The 18,481-nt window shown below is 48.1% G+C and overlaps 1 protein-coding gene across 6 annotated transcripts in view; it reads right to left on the bottom strand.

Moving 5' to 3' along the window:
- Positions 1 to 4,212: 4,212 nt before the first annotated feature.
- ARVCF (ARVCF delta catenin family member) overlaps positions 4,213 to 18,481 on the bottom strand; it is a 752,684-nt gene continuing 738,415 nt past the window's right edge. For all 6 annotated transcript variants that reach the window (XM_066609736.1, XM_066609733.1, XM_066609734.1 and 3 more), the window contains 2 exons: positions 17,779 to 17,870; positions 4,213 to 13,182 (listed from right to left, as the gene is read on the bottom strand). In XM_066609736.1, coding sequence (XP_066465833.1) covers positions 13,177 to 13,182; positions 17,779 to 17,870 — 98 coding nt within the window. In that variant the 3' untranslated portion in view covers positions 4,213 to 13,176. The remainder of the gene's footprint in view (positions 13,183 to 17,778; positions 17,871 to 18,481) is intronic.

Below are 18,481 nucleotides of genomic sequence, written 5' to 3'. Positions count from 1 at the left end.
AGTCCTTTAACAATAACCTCCTTAATGAGAGAGAGAGAGAGAGGGCAGCTGGCTGACCATCAATCCTTCTATCTCCAGGGGACCTCTGGTCGCATCTAGGAGGTTTTCTGAGAAACTGGACCTCAGACACAGTCCTGCACAGAGAAACTTTGGGCACACTCCTAACCAGGTCTACTCAGAAGTAAGTCCTATTTTGTTCAATGGGGCTTACTCTCAGGAAAGTGTGGTTTGGATTGCAGCCTTTCCCTCTAACTCCTATGCCAAAACAACCCCTGTGCCTCAGATCACCTCCAGATGCAACTGAAGTCTCCACCGTGAGCCAGGAGGTCCTCTGAGGCCCTCCAGCTGTGGGCTTGGCCTCCATGGATAATGAAATCTGCAGATGCCAAGCCACTGAACATCATGTTGTCTGCCTGTTGGGTTGGAAAGATAGCTGAAGAAAGAGGCAGCCACAACCACTGACCCGCTTCCATTTGCGAGATGTCTCCCTTGACCTGCCACTTCTGGTGATGTGTTGGCCCTTGTGGTGTCGCCTCATCCCGCCATTATTCTTGGGCTGATCTTTGGGTGCATGTGAACTGTAGATTTGCAAAGTGCTAGAAAGAAACAAAATGAAATGCAAGCAAGAAACCGGGGCTCTGTCCTGCCTGGAAAAACTTTCCCTCTAACTCCTATGCCAAAACAACCCCTGTGAATATTGTTGGAGTGAACGCAGCAGAAGACCAGAGATTGGTGGACCCTGCAACCAACCAGGGCACTGTTATTTCATGCCTGTGGCTCCCGGGTTAACCGCTGACCTCTGGGCCTCTGCTCTCCAACGCAACCAGCCTGTGATGAGCTCAAAAACGAACCTGCTCTGACAGCTGCGAAAGGTCAAATGTGTCGAAAGGGACGTGTCTGTGCTCACTCAGTGTCCTAGAGGCAGCCTCTGTGGCTCATGGCTATGTGAGTGCATCTAGGAAGAAAAACAAGGTGGGAGCATTCTTGCGCACCAGAACGCTGGGGAAGTTTATCAAACCGAAATCTCATGCCTGAGACTCGTCAGCCAGTGGCCTAAGATGACTCTGCCCTTACAATTCGTCATCACTTAAAAAAAGTTTTTTTTGCTTTAGTACAGGTGGGTCCCCCGTATCTGTATCAGCTGTTTCAGTTATCCGTGGTTCCTCCCCCATCCATTACACTACAGGAGGGCCGCCATATCCGTGGATTCCATCATCCCCCTGCGTTCGCCCCCTCCGGAGGGTCTTCTGAACCCCAGACATCTGTCTGTGGCCTCTGCTGGATTCAGACTGAGCTCTAAAGCTTAAAAAAAAGTCATTTCTCCTGGGCCTCCCAATGCCTTATAAGGCATGAAAAATGTCAGAGAAATCAGAAGTGACATTTTTTAACTCTAGGGCTCAGTCTAGTTCGCAGACCTCTCCTGGGCTCAGAGGACCCTCCGAGGGCAAAGGGGAAGGCACTCGTCCACGTCTGCGGTTCCACTTAACCACAGGGTGTTCCAGAACGGAACTCCCACAGATACGGGGGCAAGCCCGTACCTGTAACAGAGAAACATTCTGTCCTGCTTCCTGTTAATGTTCAGTTAGTCCTCCCAATAGTGTCCAGGCTGCTTGTCTACACATCATGTTCTTCAGTTAACCACGTATGTCCCCCTTTTAATCAAGAAACACCTATGCTGCAATCACTACTACAGAAAAGCAAACTTAATGGCTGTGGGGGGCTGCTATTATATAGGGTTCCCCCATACCCACGGTTTCTTTCTCCACGGGGCCCCTGGAATGGAATCTTCGCAGATACGGGGGAAGCTTGTATTTTACACTGTATACCACTTTCATAGGAAGGAGGTACCAAAACGCTAGGCACAGTAAAAGACGTGATGCTTTATCTCTGCAGAGATGTACACTAAGGGGCAGTTGATGACATAATGAGATGAGATGCTGGCTGGACACCAGTAAAAAAGTTCTTGATAGGGCAGTTTGGCAGGGGAACAGATTGCTAAGGGAGGGGGTGGAGTCTCCCTCACTGGAGATCTTCAAGCAGGGGCTCAAAAGGAACCAGCTGGAGATGCTCTGGAAGGAATTCCTGCTACAGGTAGGGGGTTGGACTAGATGACCTTGAGGGTGCCCATTCGATGAGCATCACCACTTCCAGAGGGATTGAGGCAGATGCGGCAGTGGGGCCAAGCCCTACCTACGACACTGTGAAAACCCACTCGTACAAGCCCCACTGGCTGAAAAGCGCTGGTATAGATTCTGGATCCAAGTTCAACCTTCTGTTTAGCCACAAAGTTCACTGGCTGATCTTTGGCTGGTTACGTTTGGCTGAGCATAACCTCTCTTACAAAGCTGAACAGACAATAAAGGGATCAGATACACAATCTTGAGCTCTTGGGAAAGACACACATCAAATCAAAATGGTGTGGGAATAAGTGGCTCAGATTCACCCTGAGCAACAGTGGAAAATAGGGCACGAAGAGCTAATGACTTTTAGATCACACTCACCTCTTGGTTTTTCCTCTTATGTTTGTGTTCCGTCACACTGATTTGCCAGGTTTCCACCTTGGGAATCCATGTCACGAATCCCATGGTGATCTGAAGCACGCAGGGCGATCGGTGGCAGGACAATCACTGTGGGTCGGCACTCTGCTGAGCTGCCGGTGTGGTTAATCTTCCAGTTCTCTATGGTCGCCCAAAAGTACATGCATCTTCCAACTGCCTGTGTCATTTGAGCAACAAGGCCACTTTGGGAAAAAGACGGCAATGCAGGAAGAGCCTAGATAACTTCTCCCTAGGGAATGAAACTCTGCATCTTAGGATGCCTTAAATAGGAAGAGGGCAAAATAAAATGTGTAGAAGTCCTTCCTAATGACAACAGCTTAAAGCAGTGGTTCCCAAACTGTGAGCCGCGGCTCCCTGGGGAGCTGCAGAAACAAGCCAGGGGAGCCGCAGAATCCTCATGGAAAACCAGCCACCTTATACAATGTATAGGATTGTAGCACTAATGGGTAGCCGTGGCCAATGACCCAGAAAGTCCAGGGAGCTGCTAGTCGAAAAGGTTTGGGAAACACTGGCTTAAGGATTGAGCATGCATGTTGCACTACAGAAGATCCCAGATCTAATCCTTGCTATCTTCAGGTAGAGCTGGGAAGAACGCTTGCCTCGAGCGCCCCGGGGACAGCTGTGTATGTTCAAGAATGAGGAACGCAGGCAGCAGCTATCTACCTCAATGACCATGTCGGCTCATAGATCTGTGGCAGGCTCATCTAAGCATGATTTAAATCTATTGTTACTGAATTTCCAAAGTGCCCACAGGATGGGGAAAGAGACAGAACTTCAAGGATTTCCCTACGCTGGGCAAGGTCACAGCTTCTTCTGAAATAAAAATGTTCCTCTGATCACTTTACGTCCAAGAAAAGACTGAACTTTAGATGAGACAGAAACCACCATGAATTTGGACTGCCAGGTTGCCTGTGTCCAAAACATGAGATTTCTAAGGTGGGGATTGGTGATGCCAACCCTTGAAAAACTGGGGAGGAAAAAAGTCTGGAACTGGGGAGGGGGTCTCCCAACACAGGAACAGAGCCCCAAAAGACATGAGCCTTTTCTGCCCACATGCCTGAGAAAAAAGCAAAGAGCTGAAGCAGTGTTTCCCAACCTGGGGGTCATGACTCCCCCGGGACAGCAGGAAACAGCATATTCCCGCATAAGGGGTGCGACAACCCAGCAGTGACATCAGGACAGTGATTATTTCACTCCCAAGTTTGTGCTGCCAATGCTGTCTAAATAAAAAAAGGGGTTTTGGACTTACCTAACAGCTGCAAAACCTGGGTACTCGCTGCCACCAAATATAGTTAAATACAACCCCCCCCTTTTTACTCAGTCGGTGGTGGCATGAACCTGGGAGAGACATCACCACCATGTCACCATCCCCATTTATAGGCACCGCAAAGAATTATGAGTTCCCTTACCTTTGAATAAAGGTTGGGAACCACAGAGTTAAAGACACGGAGTGATTTCCTAAGAGGACTTCCTGCCTAAGGCAGGGGGTTGGACTAGATGATCTATTAGGCCCCTTCCCACTGTATGATTTGGGGCTAACAGGCAACCCTACAGTGAACCCTCAACCGCAGAAGGAATCCTCCACCGTCTGGAGCAAACGTTCAAGGCTTCAAACATTCCTAGCCCCAGGCCAAAATAACAAGGGCCACACAGCTTCATTCCAGGCATCGTTTATTGAAAACACACCAAATGGTTAAACCTACACACCTGGTTTCAACAAGCAGTCTACTTGTCTGTGTTACGGAACGTTCCTAGAATAATATTAATACATTCGGGTTATGTTAAACATTGGTTCTGTGAAAGCATAATCTGTCCCCCCCCCCTCCCGCCCCCTGGTCTTCAAACCAAACCCGTCTGTATTTTTATAGAATGTTGTAAACACAATGCAAAAAGAATCCCACCATGGGCGCCGCCACGCCCCCTCCACCCCACCGGTGCAGTCTAAAATTACAGCAGTTACGTTGAGGAAGATTACAGAAGCACACACTGTTGATTTTCCTTTAAATTTAGGGTTTGTCCCCCCACCCCCAATGTCCCCCTACCAAGAAAATTTTAAGGCACAGGAGTTTTACAAACACACGTTAGCTACTGATTCACCAGGGAGCTGCTTGAAGTTGAGGGTGTTTGCAGGGCCAGCTGAAGACCTCCCAGGACTGGAGGTGTTGCACTAAAAAGTGCTGTCTTCCCTTACTCAAGCACCACCTCCACCATTTCTTGGCCCCTACCTTACTGGAATTGAAAAAAGGGGGGTACAGAAGAGAAGTGTAGAATAGAGGAGCCTGCTGGCCTAGAGTATCTTGCTGATGATCTAGCCAAGTGGTTCACAATTGTAACAGCGCCACAACCCACTTCAACCTCCGCAACATTCCTGGTGGTGCCAGGGAGGTCTCTTCCAGGTTGCACCAGGCTGGTAACCCACTCTCCTGGCATCTGTGGCCTGTAGAAGCCTCCGAAATCCAATTCCTGTTTTTGGAAGCTGCCTCTGAAAAATGGAAGTGGCTTCTGTGGACTATTCTGAGGCCCACAGAGGCCAGGACAGTGGGTCACCGGCTAGGAGTTGACCCAGAAGAAGCCTCTGAGCCCTCCCAATGCTTCACTATGGTGAAGTACTGCAAGTCAGCATAGCCAATACCGAGCAAGGGTCTGACTTGGCGTAACCCACTTGTTTATTTTCTTAGTTCGACTTCTGAGGTCGGCACCTCTTTTTCCAGGAACCTCCCTGGAGCTCTAAACCGACTCGAGATTCAGGGCTTCGGTGGCAGCGGTGGGCCCCTCTGTCAATAAAACTGTTCCTTATGGTGTATTTTCCATCTTGGAGAACCCCTGAGCATTGTGGGAGAAGATGTACTCACCCTCCTTACGACAATGCGGAGAATCTTCTACGCTGATAGTGAGTGTTTTGGAAGGAGGGCAAGGCAGTGTTTGACCAACAGCATCCATCACTAACAGCCGGGAAGACAGCTCGGATTTGTCGAGCTGGTTGGCTAAGCCGGGAGATTTGGCATGATAACTATAGATCCGGCCTGTTGTAAGATGGAAGGGCAAGAAAACTAGACTCCCATGGAACTAAACCTGAGCCATGATTCTGAAGAACCTGAAAGAAGCCCTGCTGGGCCAAAGACTCACATTCACCTCACATCCAGCTTCCTCCAAAGGCCAAATAGATGCCTCAACTTAGGGAATAACAGCCCTCCCAACACCTGTCTTACACCACACTGGTAATTCTGGTATTGATGAGAAATAGGGAATTAACTCAGTAGCCAAACGGGGAAAGTGAATGATGTAGTTTGTGTAAATTAAGCACATTTGCATATATTTACATATTTGGCAGCATGTATTCTTTCTTAGCTATTCAATGGGGGGGGGCAAACACATTGCTAGGAAGGCCAATGTACTCCTGCCCAAAGACCATCCAAAACTCTACTAGAGCCCATGGCAGTGTCTCAAATCAGAACTGCCAAGCTTCTGGGCTCAATCATGCAGGTATCAAGCCTGCTTTTGGTTTTTAATTCAGCTGAGATTCCCAGGAAGCTGAATTCTGTAATTCAGTGCAACATGCTGCTCTTCTTCTGTGTTGTTCGTCCCATCAGACACGGCTAACCTGGTGGAGGACTGCAGAAGCATCCCATGAGTGCTATACAACTGCCTTTCTTTCTCCTCTCTCAACAAGACATTCTTCTCCCCTGAATTTCTTGACCCACTTCTTTTTCCTGGCCACCCTCTGCTTTTTCCAGGTGCGATCAAGCCCCTTGGCCAGCCTTGCCTGGCTGACCTAAAAGATGCATTCATACAAACAAAAACCAATGGGGGATTGTAGAGGATCCAGTTGAAGTCAGGATGGCTGTCACAATGGAGAGTTTTGGTCGCCGTGTGTTCTAAAGCAGCGGTTTTCAACCCGTGTGCCATAGGACTGAGAATGGTTTGCAGGCGTGCCACAGGGGTTTGGCAGAGGATCATATATTAGTAGGGCACGTTAGGGATGTGAGCCACCCACTGGCAGTGCGATGTGCCTTGTCAATTGTCCAAAAACTGCCTTGACAAAATGGAGGGATAGGCCAGGCTCAAGGGACATCATCCAGCTGCTGCCATTTGCCTGATTCAGATTCAATCCTCTCAACTCCTCCTACAACACCATGCACTTCACCCTGTGCGCATAAGGCCACCCAGCTGTGCTAGAATGGGGAACAGCAACCTCAGCATGTAGGACGTTGGCATGCCCTTGGAGATAGTCTTTTGCTATCTGCTGCCATTTTTCCTAATGTGGATTGGATCCCTGTCACCAATCCCATGGAGGCACAGAGGGCTAGAAGATTCTAGCACAGTGACTTTAGTGAGTGCCTACCCAGGGCAGAGAAGCTTCCAGAAAGGTCTGGATCTCCTGGAACCTTTTTCAGCTTCAAAATCTCTATTCATAGAAGCAGTTCAGAAAGTTTGCCACACCTGACCCTTTTTGAGCATAATGTCACTTGCCCTCCATCCAAGGCAATGGGGTAGTTTGTGTCTTCTGTTGCACTCTCTCCAGAACCGGCCTTCCCAATACATGAGGCAACCACAGCTTCTGAGGACATCTGAAATGCTTAATTTATTTTCTGGAACGCCTCCATTAATAGGGTTTTTTTTTTCCCCCTTCCTGCTCTGTTCACAATTCTTTTCCTAGTCTTGGTCATTGGGGCCTTTAGGGAATTCCACCTTACTCAAGAGGCTGTAGATTGGGGTGTCAAACATATGGTCTGCAGGCCAGATGACGGTCCGGGAAGCTATTTATCCACCCCCCTTGATAGTTGGGCTCTCCCAGCACTGCCCCTTCTGCTAAGGCTCTGGGAGGGAGAGATGGAAGGAAACCTCAGAAAGCACGGAACACGATGGGGAAAGGGTGCTATGAGTGCTATTCTAGTCATTGTATGAAACTAGTTTGACACCCCCGCACTAGATCTTGCCTTACCCAATACACTCTCTCACTTCAACTCTCCCTGCAACTTAAGCCTTCCTTGACAGTCATCAACCACAGACCACTCCATGCCCTGCGCGCTTGAGATATGGTTGAGAAGAAAGCAGCTCCCAGTGGAACCTAACTCCTCAACCAGTTGAATGAACAAGTCACTTACTGCCCCACTCAGTCATGAACATGGATCTCACCCTCTCACACAGACATATCTAATCACAACCATGAGACTGTCAGACAGAAAGATGGATCTACGCTGCTGAAATTAGGGCGGCGACTTCCAAAACTCTGGATTGCCAAGAGGAAATACTACTATACAGTGGAAACTCAGTATCTATGGGGCATCCATTCTAGGACCCGCCATGGAGACCATAATCCACAGATATTCAAATCTGCAGGGGGCTGAAAAACTGGAGGTGCCTCTCAGAAGCAACCGGGAGGTTGCACACAACCTCCTTGCACCTCAGAACACCTCCTGGACATGACCAGAAGGTCTCTGAGGCCCTCCAGCCATGGCTTGGCACCTGCTGTGAGTCAAATTCACATGAGGATGAAATCTGTACCAAGTACAAAATTCTGCACCTTGCAAAATCAAGGAACCCATACGGCCCTTGGCATCTTTCTCTTACACTGACTATGGGAAGTCAACTATTCACACTTAAATTGTTTGTGGGTCTTTGCCCAGCCTGTCCACTTGAGAAAGCATCCAAGGTGCTTACCAACAGCACAAGAGACACAAAAACAATAAACTCAGATTGTGTTGAACACAAACTGTTCCATTCATCACACCTGGGGGCACAACAGGCTAAGTGCACAAGTCCCATTTTGAGTGGATTCTGCAAGACAAAAGAAAAAACAGAGCTGGGATCTTTTTATATCCAGACTTGCTGACTCTCACCTGGGCTCCGACTCTCTCAGGAGAAACACAGCAACTCCCCCTTCTCATCTTGTCTCTTATATAAGAGACAGTGTTGACCTCAACAAGTGACTGCAACCAAAAGGACCACTTTCTTTGGTGTAACTACCTATCCTCCAGCTCTGGAAATAGTCACTCATGTGGACTGGTGATTTGATTTTACCACTGCCCTGATCCATGTTAGCAACATGGCCTAATAAGAATCACCAGGGATTGAATGATCACCCGGGTCAGTGGTTCCCAAACTGTGCGCTTAGGGGCACCCCAGTGCACACACAGGGGTGCCGCAGAATGTCCCTGTACAACCATCCTACCAGCATTCCCAGGTGCCACCATCTTGCAAAATCCCACGAGATCGAAGATGGCAATGCCCAAATCTCGCACGATCTGAGCTCTTCCTGACTGAGCCAGGAAGAAGTGGCTGCAGGGGTACTGTGATCCCTGGTAAGTGTGAGAACCACTGGTCCAAGCTAAGAAGATCCAAAGCGCCAAGACAGGGGAGGCCACAGTTTGAGCTAGAGACACTTGGAAAGACCCTACTGTCTTGTCCCAAAGGCACAAGATGGTTCCCGCTGACCAACATGACTCCAATCCTTTGTCCACCTAACTAGCCATTGGTGGCCACTAGCTACCCCTTGGAGGCTGACAAACAGGCAGTGATGGACACAGCTCTCCTGTCAGCCCCAAACATCTGGAAATATGCCATGCCTTGAAATATTTTTAGCTATCTGGTCCAGCAGGTGTCTGTAGAAAAACAGATGACATGCACAATAAGAAGGCTTCTCAAAGGGGTGTTCTTTTCATCATTGCCCATGGGAAAGGATGCAGGAAGGACACCCTGGCAAGAGTCTGCTAAGATGCGTACAACTTATGCCTACTTATTGCTACACAAAAGCAGAGTAAGATCATCGCCGGACAGAGCAAGAATGGAGGGGCTCCCAATAGTATAGCAGCCCTGGCACATGTCGCTAAGGTTCTGCTTCTCCAGCACTTGACTCAGCTACTACTCCTATGGTGGGGGATACAGCAACAAGAAACTCTGACACACCAAAGTGACACAAAGGACTAGCAGCCACACAAAGAACTAGTGGGGGACGGCAAGTCACAAGGTACAAGCACTGGTAAAAGCCAACTCGGCACCAAGTGAAAGGACCATTTGAAACTTCACTCAGTTCCTCTAATGCCTCTGCTTTGGTTTGTTACAGCTGCCACTCTGGACAGGGTGGTTTTTAATCCGGACAAGAGAACTGGGGATGTGCTTGCCGATGGTATTTTGGACCCAATCTCTCCGAGCGAGGACACTTCAGAGCATGGCTACAGCATGCACTAAGACAGGTTTAAGACCAGTTTGATGGGCCTGACTTTACTGGAAGGAAGCATGACACAAGTCAAGCTTGTTGGTCTTTGGGGTGTGAGATATCCGCCTCCTTCACGAACAGAAACACCACATATGGCACCTTAAATCAATTAGGCCAACAAGAGTCCTGGTATTTCCTCTTGTCTTCAATGTGGGTGCTGCCTGGGGCAAGTGTCACCCCTCTACGCTTTGTGACAACCCCCCTTACTCACCAGAAGTGACTTGCGGCACCCGGAAATGGCTCGGTGGTGGCACGATGATGTCATTGTGTTCACTGCCAAATTGCTTCAGGGGCAGCCATTTGGGGGGGGGGATTAACAGCCTTGGGTGGGCGGGTCCAACTGCTGCCATATGTGGCACGGGCTACCATTTGGTAGGTGCTTGGGTGGCACGCCTATCAACCCCCAAGGCATGTCACCCAGGGTGGACCGCCCCCATCCCCCACTTGCTACACTACTACTTGTGATATGATTTACCCTGGCAAAGCTATGGCCTTTCAGGACTGAATAGAGTCATGAAGTCCTACCCCTCTCCCCTGGCCTGACCAATCAAAATCAAATTGTACCAGAAGTTTTACTAGGTCCTCTCTGCCCACTGGGCCCACAACCTGGGGTCTGCTTGCCCTATAGAAGCACCCACTGATAGCATATGTGCCCCAGAAGTCATGCCTGTCTATTGCTGGTCGTCTTCCCTTTCTCCCCATCAACATTTCCTCCTCCCTCTTTGCCCCAAATGGTTATTGTTCAAGATGTAAAGATTTTCTCCTTGGTCTGAAGCACAAGAGCCTTGGGGTAGTCAGGAAAAGGGCAGCTATGAGATAAGAAATGCCATCAAATAGAACCTCCATGGGCATTTTTTGCACCCAGTCCTTTGTAAATAGCAATGGAGCCAGGGACAGACGGACACAAAGAGATGATCACCATTCTCTTGCAGGGGTCAAACAAGCAACAAAACAGACTCTGTTATCAGCTACTTGTGGACAAGCATTAAAAAAAAGAAAACAAAAAACAACCACTTCCCTTTGTATACAAAAAGAATTACACAAGATCCTGAAAGATGATATATATAAAAGTGTTCAGCATTAACAGCCCAGTTAAAAGGGTGGTCGCTTATCAAGAGTAGTAGTATGAAAACAGCACCATTTGTTAGAAGCGAGACGGTTTTGTTTTAGCGTAAAATCTGGTTCCAGCTCTTTGCCATTTAGACCACCGACGCAAAGAGGTCTCGGGTTAGAATCTAGATAGCGCCATCTGCCTTGATCTTTGGGACAGCCTGGCCTACCTTCTACAGATCACCGCTACTTGATTTTGCTCCGCTGTCTGAAAGACCCAGAGGTTACAACTGTAGAATGGGTGAGACGGGTTAGGGGAAAAGGGGTTGTATATGCTTGTGTCCGAACCGTTCCGGGTGCCAAACCCGTCTTTCCCTGAATCAAACATTACGCGGTTTTGGCAAACCTGTTTTCTGCAACAACAATATATAGATATAGATATATATATTTATATATGTAATTCATGTCAAATTTTATTTTCTTTCTACTCCAGAAGATACAAAGCTCTCGATGCTTGCTTCTTTACCTTTTTTCTTTTTTTTTAAAGGGTTTTTAAATTTTTTTTTTTACAAAAAGTTAGATGTTTAACTAATACAGTAATTTTTTTCGTTTTCTCATTTTAACCCCTCCCCCATGTGTATCTCGCCTCCCCCCACCCTCCCTCCTTCATTTTAAATTACAAAGAAAACAGCAGGCACTGAAAACCCCAAAAAATTGAAATTGCTGGATTGGAAAAAAAAAAAAATGTGCTTTCCAGTCACACCGTTTAAGTGAATATGGCAACCAACTAATTTTCACAAAAAAGAAAAAGTGGGGGGTATGGAGAGGGAGAGAGAGAGAGAGAGAGAGAGAGAGAAAGATCAGGTGTAAGTAAGATTAAAAATTTAGAATCCTGCTTTCATTTTCTGTCTATACTGGACCAAACCCCAAAGAAATTAATGTGGTTAAAGCACAAAGAATCACTGTATACAGTATAGGGGAGAAGGGATATGATTATATATCCACCAACATTGTAAGTCTTGCTCAAGATCACTGCAACCAAAGCAACCTTCGAGAAGACTTCAAAAGAAGTAGGATGCCTTCATTCCTACAGTGTGCAATCCTAATTGCAGACAAAAAATATCCATGCCGAGTGGCTTTTAAAAACAGTATCTTTTGAAGCACTCTGTTAATATCGGAGCCAAAATAAGAGGTTGGGGTCCACTTTGTCACTGTCCAAAGCAACAGACTCGGGATGACACCTTGCGATGTGTTCTAATCACATTCTCCTAGCAAGGGACCTTTCCGTCTTCCGGGAGGGGAGGCCCCTACGGTGCTGAAGAGTCAAAATGCCTTCGACCTGGGCATCAACACGTTGAAAATTTAGGAGGACATCCTCTCAGTTTTCAACCCTCAACAAAAAGTCCACCTGCTCAATCCAAGCAAAGGATTTCTTTTGGGAAAGCAAAAAGTTGGATTGACCATTTGTACGCTTGTAAGTAGAAACAGAACTGTTACCGAAGTTAAAAAAATAAAAGGCCAAAGAATGGATGTCGTGTGATAATATCACAAGCACAGGGTGACACACAGAACGCCTTCACAAGCAGATTGTACAGCCCCCGTCGACACTGCGACGCCAACGTCCCCCAAGCAGTTCCAGAACCAAGACCCGGTGTCAGGCTTCGCATCATTTGCGGTTCTTTCTCCTGTCGTTAAAAGCCGTCAAAACTCCACTCAAAAACAATTCTGCAACTTGCTGCGGACCACAGAATAAAACCTCAACATCAGGCCACCCCCAAAAAATAAAATAAAATAAAAACAACACTATTTTTTTCTCAAAAATTCACAGTTCAAAATTTAAAAAAAAATGAAGAGGATGAAAAAGTGCTATTTTCCATGATTATATCTATACTGTGAACATCCTGCAGTTTCTCTTCCACGTATGACATTTTTGTTCCTTCTCCTTTTCCCACCTCATGACCTTCATCTCTTACTTTGCACCATCTACACAGAAGACTTGGCAAAGGGCTTGTTCTGCCCAACCTATGCTTGGATTGCTGTTCCGTCTTCACCTGCAGGAGGGCCGGGGGGGGACGGGACGATGACGAGGAGTGGGGAACGTAGCTGGTTCTCAAAATGCACAAAAGGTCCGGCTGTAAGGCATGCAGCTTTGGGACTGCCTGATGGTTGTCACCCCGCTATCCCCCCACCCCACCCACCCACCCTGAATTTGCCGCCTGGTTTTGGTTCCATGTTTCAAAAGGCAAGGCTCTCCAAATTGGAATGGCAGTGATGGTGAATGAGATCCTGTGTGTCGAGTCTTCTTTTAAGTGGAGGGGAAGAAAAACAAAACCAAAAAGAAGCAGGGGGACTTTAGCCCTGAAAAAGAAAGGGAAAAAACAAGTCATATGTGATTAATACAGAGGACTGCTTGGCGGTGGCTGCAACTCAGGGGGGGGCTTAGTTTCTGCACCTCCCCACCACCCAGAGGCGCTTGGCCTGGAGTCCAAAGGTGCTGCATGAAATGCACATCACACAGAAAGCACACAAGCATCTCCTTAATGCGTCTGCCTGCGAAGGAACCAGGTAGCCAGAGAGGATGCACAGCAAGGCAGATCATGCGCAAAACGACACCAAGTTAATCGCAAGCCCCCGAGTACCGTGAAAAGGACCTACCATGCATGCAAATTAGACCCAGGAGTCAACAGGCTGGGGTTTAGGATCACGGGCATCCACCAACGTCACGGAAGCCCTGTTACTCCTGTTAATGGTTTTCCTATTTGTGTCATTCTGCAGCGAGGGCGTTAAAAGGAAAACAGAGCTGATTAATCAAACAGACAGACAGACAAACCAACAGTTTCAAAAGATTGCAGGGAAGCATTAGTGCGAGAGAGAGAGAGAGAGAGAGAGAAGACATTGGCAAAGGCGTGCTCCTTTATAAACTCCCCCAAACGATGTCCCACAAGCGCAGAGCAGACTACATGTGCCTGGGCGCATCAAGGCCATTGGAGCTCACAACTTGTGCAACAGCAGAGCCTGTGACTTGCACAAGGAGAAACCAGCACACGTTTTGCTTTTTCAGATGGCAGACTCATTCAAAGCAGAGTGACCGATATTCACTGTCGTGCGCCAGCCCTCACTGCCTGCTCCAAAGCGTGACACGTGGCACAGAGCCTAGCGTAAGCGCATTCCTTAGGAGGGCAGTGCAGCAAGTGAGCCTCTAATACAGAAGGACAGGGGACGGGCAGGTCACATCCCGCAAGAAACCATGTAAACCCAGAAGGCTCTTCCGGTGGCATCCGGGAGGTACAGCGAGGCCCTCCTGACGTGTATTGGACCCACGCTGAGTCACATCTGCAGGTCCCGAACACACTGATAAGGAGGGTCGACTGTAATTGTATAATTCCAAGTGGTCTCACACCTATTTGTATTTTACTTTGTTTTGTATTTTAATTTTGATTGTTAGCTGCCTTGGGGTGCCCTTTGGGGAGAAAGGCGGAATACAAATCTAATAAATAACTAAACAAACAAATAAATCTAGGACCTGATTTATTTCATTTCAACAGTAGTCTAGTGTCTTACATCCAAATCTAACTTAAAATGTCTGTCTGGGATTCACAAGTGTTTCACTGCATATACACACTCAGTGGGAAGTTCTAAGTGGCAGAAGCTGGAGTAGATGCTCTAGCCCAGGGGTGTCAAAGGCCTGGAGGCAGGATGCGGCCCCAAAAGCTTTTTAACTGGCCTTCAGGCTCTCAGCTGCTGAGCAGTGCTGAGATGTTACTGCTGAAACAGCATGAAAATGGGGCTCTCCCATATCTTGAAATATGATCAAGATTTAGGAACATAACAACAGCCCCACTGGATCAGGCCATAGGCCCATCTAGTCCAGCTTCCTGTATCTCACTGCGGCCCACCAAATGCCCCAGGGAGCACACCAGATAACAAGAGACCTGCAAGGCTTTCTGGGAATTGTAGTTAAGAACATAAGAACAGCCCCACTGGATCAGGCCATAGGCCCATCTAGTCCAACTTCCTGGATCTCACAGTGGCCCACCAAATGCCCCAGGGAGCACACCTGATAACAAGAGACCTGCATCCTGGTGCCCTCCCCTGGTATTCTGACATAGCCCATTTCTAAAATCAGGAGGTTGCACATACACAACATGGCTTGTAACCCGTGATGGGTTTTTCCTCCAGAAATTTGTCCAATCCCCTTTTAAAGGCATCTAGGCCAGGTGCCATCACCACATCCTGTGGCAAGGAGTTCCACAGACCAGACGCAGACCAATCTGCGTATTTTTCTCTTCTGTCATTTGCAGTTAATGAGAACATAGTGCTGATTTCAGGCCATCAGCTGCTTAATGGTGTCACTTTCTGGTTAATGACGTCACTTTCGGCCCTCAGCAGGCATCCTGAATGCTAGCTTCGGCCCTCTGCATGAAACGAGTTTGACACGCCCTGCTCGAGCCAACACTCTCCTCTCCTCCTCCGTTCCCCCTTTTCCAATCCAGAAAGCTAAAGGAAGAGGAACAGCAGAGGAGAGAGGGTGGACAGGGAAGTCTTCTCCCTACCAAACTACCACCCATGGTAACCTGCCTACGTGCAGCCATAACTCTCACCCATGGACAGTACTGCCCATGGAATGCCATCTGCAAAAAAAGGACAGTGGGTCTCGCTGTCAAAAGCCCTGAGATTCACAGGCACTGCTGACTAAATAAAGCATCTGGCTTATCGGATTTGCCCCTTGGTGTGATCACAAGACAATGGGTTACGTTAATGAAGCAGGCAGGTGAAAACGTTTCTGGCAGGCTTTAAACAATCCCTACAAGTCAAAGACAAGGGGGGGGGAGAGAGAGAGAGAAAAAGTGCTTCAAGCGGTGGGTGGCAATTGCAAAAGTATGGGAATGGTAACCAGCTCAGCTTTCCACTGATGGAAAGTTCCCCTCAGGAGAGGGCAGAAGGACCAAAAGAGTGTGGTTTCTCCTACGTGGAATCACACAGGCCACTGAGACTAAAAGCAGGCTGGAGCCCACCAAGGAAGCAGGGGTCAACATTGATGTGTCAAAGGGCATGATCAGTTGGTTCTAGTTATGGGGGATTGAGGGTGCTGGTTATTGGGAGGGGGGGGCCGCAGGGACAATGTACTTTGCAAGCAGAAATCTGAGGTGCGATCGCCGGCATCTCAAGTTGGGCTGGGAAAAACAATTTGTACAAAAATCTGGAGAGCTGCTGCCAATCCGACAAGACTGACTAAGTGGACCACTTGACCCAGTAAACAGCAGCTTCCTACACTTGTGGGTTCGACAAACCTGATCCCAGATACATGGGGTTCAGTGGATGACACTATATGAAGTAAATGCCATAAAGCTGATCTTTTACGCTGAGACCAGGGAACTCCCTGAGACTGCAATCCTATACACCAGGGGTTTCCAAAGTGCGCATCGCAACACCTTAGGGTGTCCCAGCGCACTCACAGCGGTGCAGTGGCCCCGCCTACCTGGTTTCCCAAGTGCCGTCCTCTCGGATCTCATGAAATCTCGTGGGATTTGGGTGGTGCCATCTTGGAACTCACTAGATTTGGGTGCCACCATCTTGGATGTCATGAGATTCAAGACAGTGGCGCCCAGCTGAATCAGGAAGAAGTGGCTGTGGGGTGTCATGACCCAGGAAAGTTTGAGAACCTCTGCTATACACATTTACCTGGAAGCAATTCCCATTGAATTTAATGGGATTTACGTCTAAGTAGGCACGGGTAGGATTGCACTGTATGTCTCTTTCTATGTGAATGAAGTTGCACCAGATTGCTGGGCCCCATTCAGACTAGCAATGGCAGAAGGTCTTCAGACAGGTGATGCCAGGATTTGAACGCAGGACCTGCCTACACCCAAAGCATGTGTTTTATCAACAGAGCTATGACTCCATCACCCAGCTATGTGACTGGTTGTGCACTACAGAGAACAACCAAGATTATGACAAGCTGTCCTCTGGTTGTGCCCTAACCAGAATTAACTTGGCAGGGAGAGTGTGCGCATGTAGAAGATGAACGGGTTGCTGCTGAACACTCACACACAATTTTCCACCATGGAAACCGAAAGGAGCAGAGTTCCCAGCGGTTGACTATCCTCAGAACAAAGTCTCTTGCCCGGAGGATAGACTTGGGGGCTGTTTCTAGAAGGGGGAACTGAAAGCAATACAACAACAACAGAAAGAGAGAGACGTGGGACGTGCGTACATGTGGGACACGTGAGGGACGTCAACACCACGCAGGCACTCCCAAGATGCACTGTGGTGGCTCAAGAGAGATGCACTGAGGTGTCGAGGCAAAACAACAGCCTCCTCAGTTCCCCAAAATGAGAGGGGTAAATATTGGACTCAGATTCACAGAGAACAAGAACAAATTTGTTCTCAACTGTTCTCAATGGTTCAGTTAAGATGCTCTGATTGATTTAATTGGATTGCTTTCATTAGCCTGGAGAAGAGAAGGCTGAGAGGGAGTATGATAGCCCGACACATAGAAGATGGAACAATATTCTTCTCGGCTGCCTGTGAGAGCAGAATCAGATCCAACGGGTACCAACTGCAAGAGAGGAGATTGTGGCTGGACCTCAGGAAGAAATTCTGGACGGTCAGGGCAGTTCGGCAGTGGAACTGATTGCCGCAAGAGGTGGTGGGCTCTGCCTCACTGGAGATCTTCAAGCAGTGGTCCGACAGGCACCTGCTGGAGAAGCTCTAGGAGGGTTTCCTGCTGCAGGCAGGGGGTGGACTAGATGACCTTGTGGGGACCTTTCAATTCTATGATTGCTCTTCTCAGGTGGGGACCGCGAAGGCAACCTAGAAAGTCATTCTCCCTGCACTGACCATCCAACCTTTAGAGCATACACCTGTCCAATTCACCCATGGCACTGAGTCAGGCCATCCAACAAATGGAGACTGCACATGTTAGGTAAGGAACTCAGGAAGGGCACCACTTACTTTGAGTGGCTCTTTCTCTGATGCGTCCCCCATGTTGTCATTGGCCTTGTATTTTCTCTCTTTCTCCCTGTGATCAATGGTGGAATAGCCATCTGTGAAGGAATGACAGAAGCCATCAGGAAAGCTGCAATGTCAACAGCAATGGGATGGTAATACAGCCATACTTTACACTTTCATCTGGTGATGGATCAGAGTCAATAGTCAATAATAGATGCATGTCAAAGCAGAGCCTTATTGAGCTTGCAAACTTGTTTTGGCCAGTGAAAAATTAATCATTACAGAGGGCCCTCCTTGTAACCGACAGGCCTGGCAGCCACAAGTTTGAATACAGAGGACCTCCCAGATCCAACTAGAAGGCACTTCTGGTTTGCAGGAGGTCTGGTCTAGAGGGTAGAGCCTCCGTTCGCCTGAAGATAACATCCACAGGGTCGCCGGTTCGAGGCCACCGGCACCGTGCGACTTTGAAGCAGCTGACAAGCTGAAGCCGAGCTATTCCATCTGCTCTGAGCGTGGGAGGATGGAGGCCAGGATGGAGGCCAGATCAGAACAAAACATCTTAATTGTCGTGGCTCTTGAAAGATAGAGCCTTCTTTCAATTGTAAAAATCCCTACGGGGATTTAAATAGCCTGCCTATGTAAACCGCCTTGAATAAAGTCTTGAATAAAGACCAAGAAAGGCAGTATATAAATACCTGTATTATTA

Source organism: Tiliqua scincoides, chromosome 14 (assembly GCF_035046505.1).
Source record: "Tiliqua scincoides isolate rTilSci1 chromosome 14, rTilSci1.hap2, whole genome shotgun sequence".
NCBI classification, from domain to species: Eukaryota; Metazoa; Chordata; class Lepidosauria; order Squamata; family Scincidae; genus Tiliqua; species Tiliqua scincoides.
The sequence above is the reverse complement of the archived record's forward strand: the minus strand, read 5'-3'. Positions and strand labels throughout refer to the sequence as shown.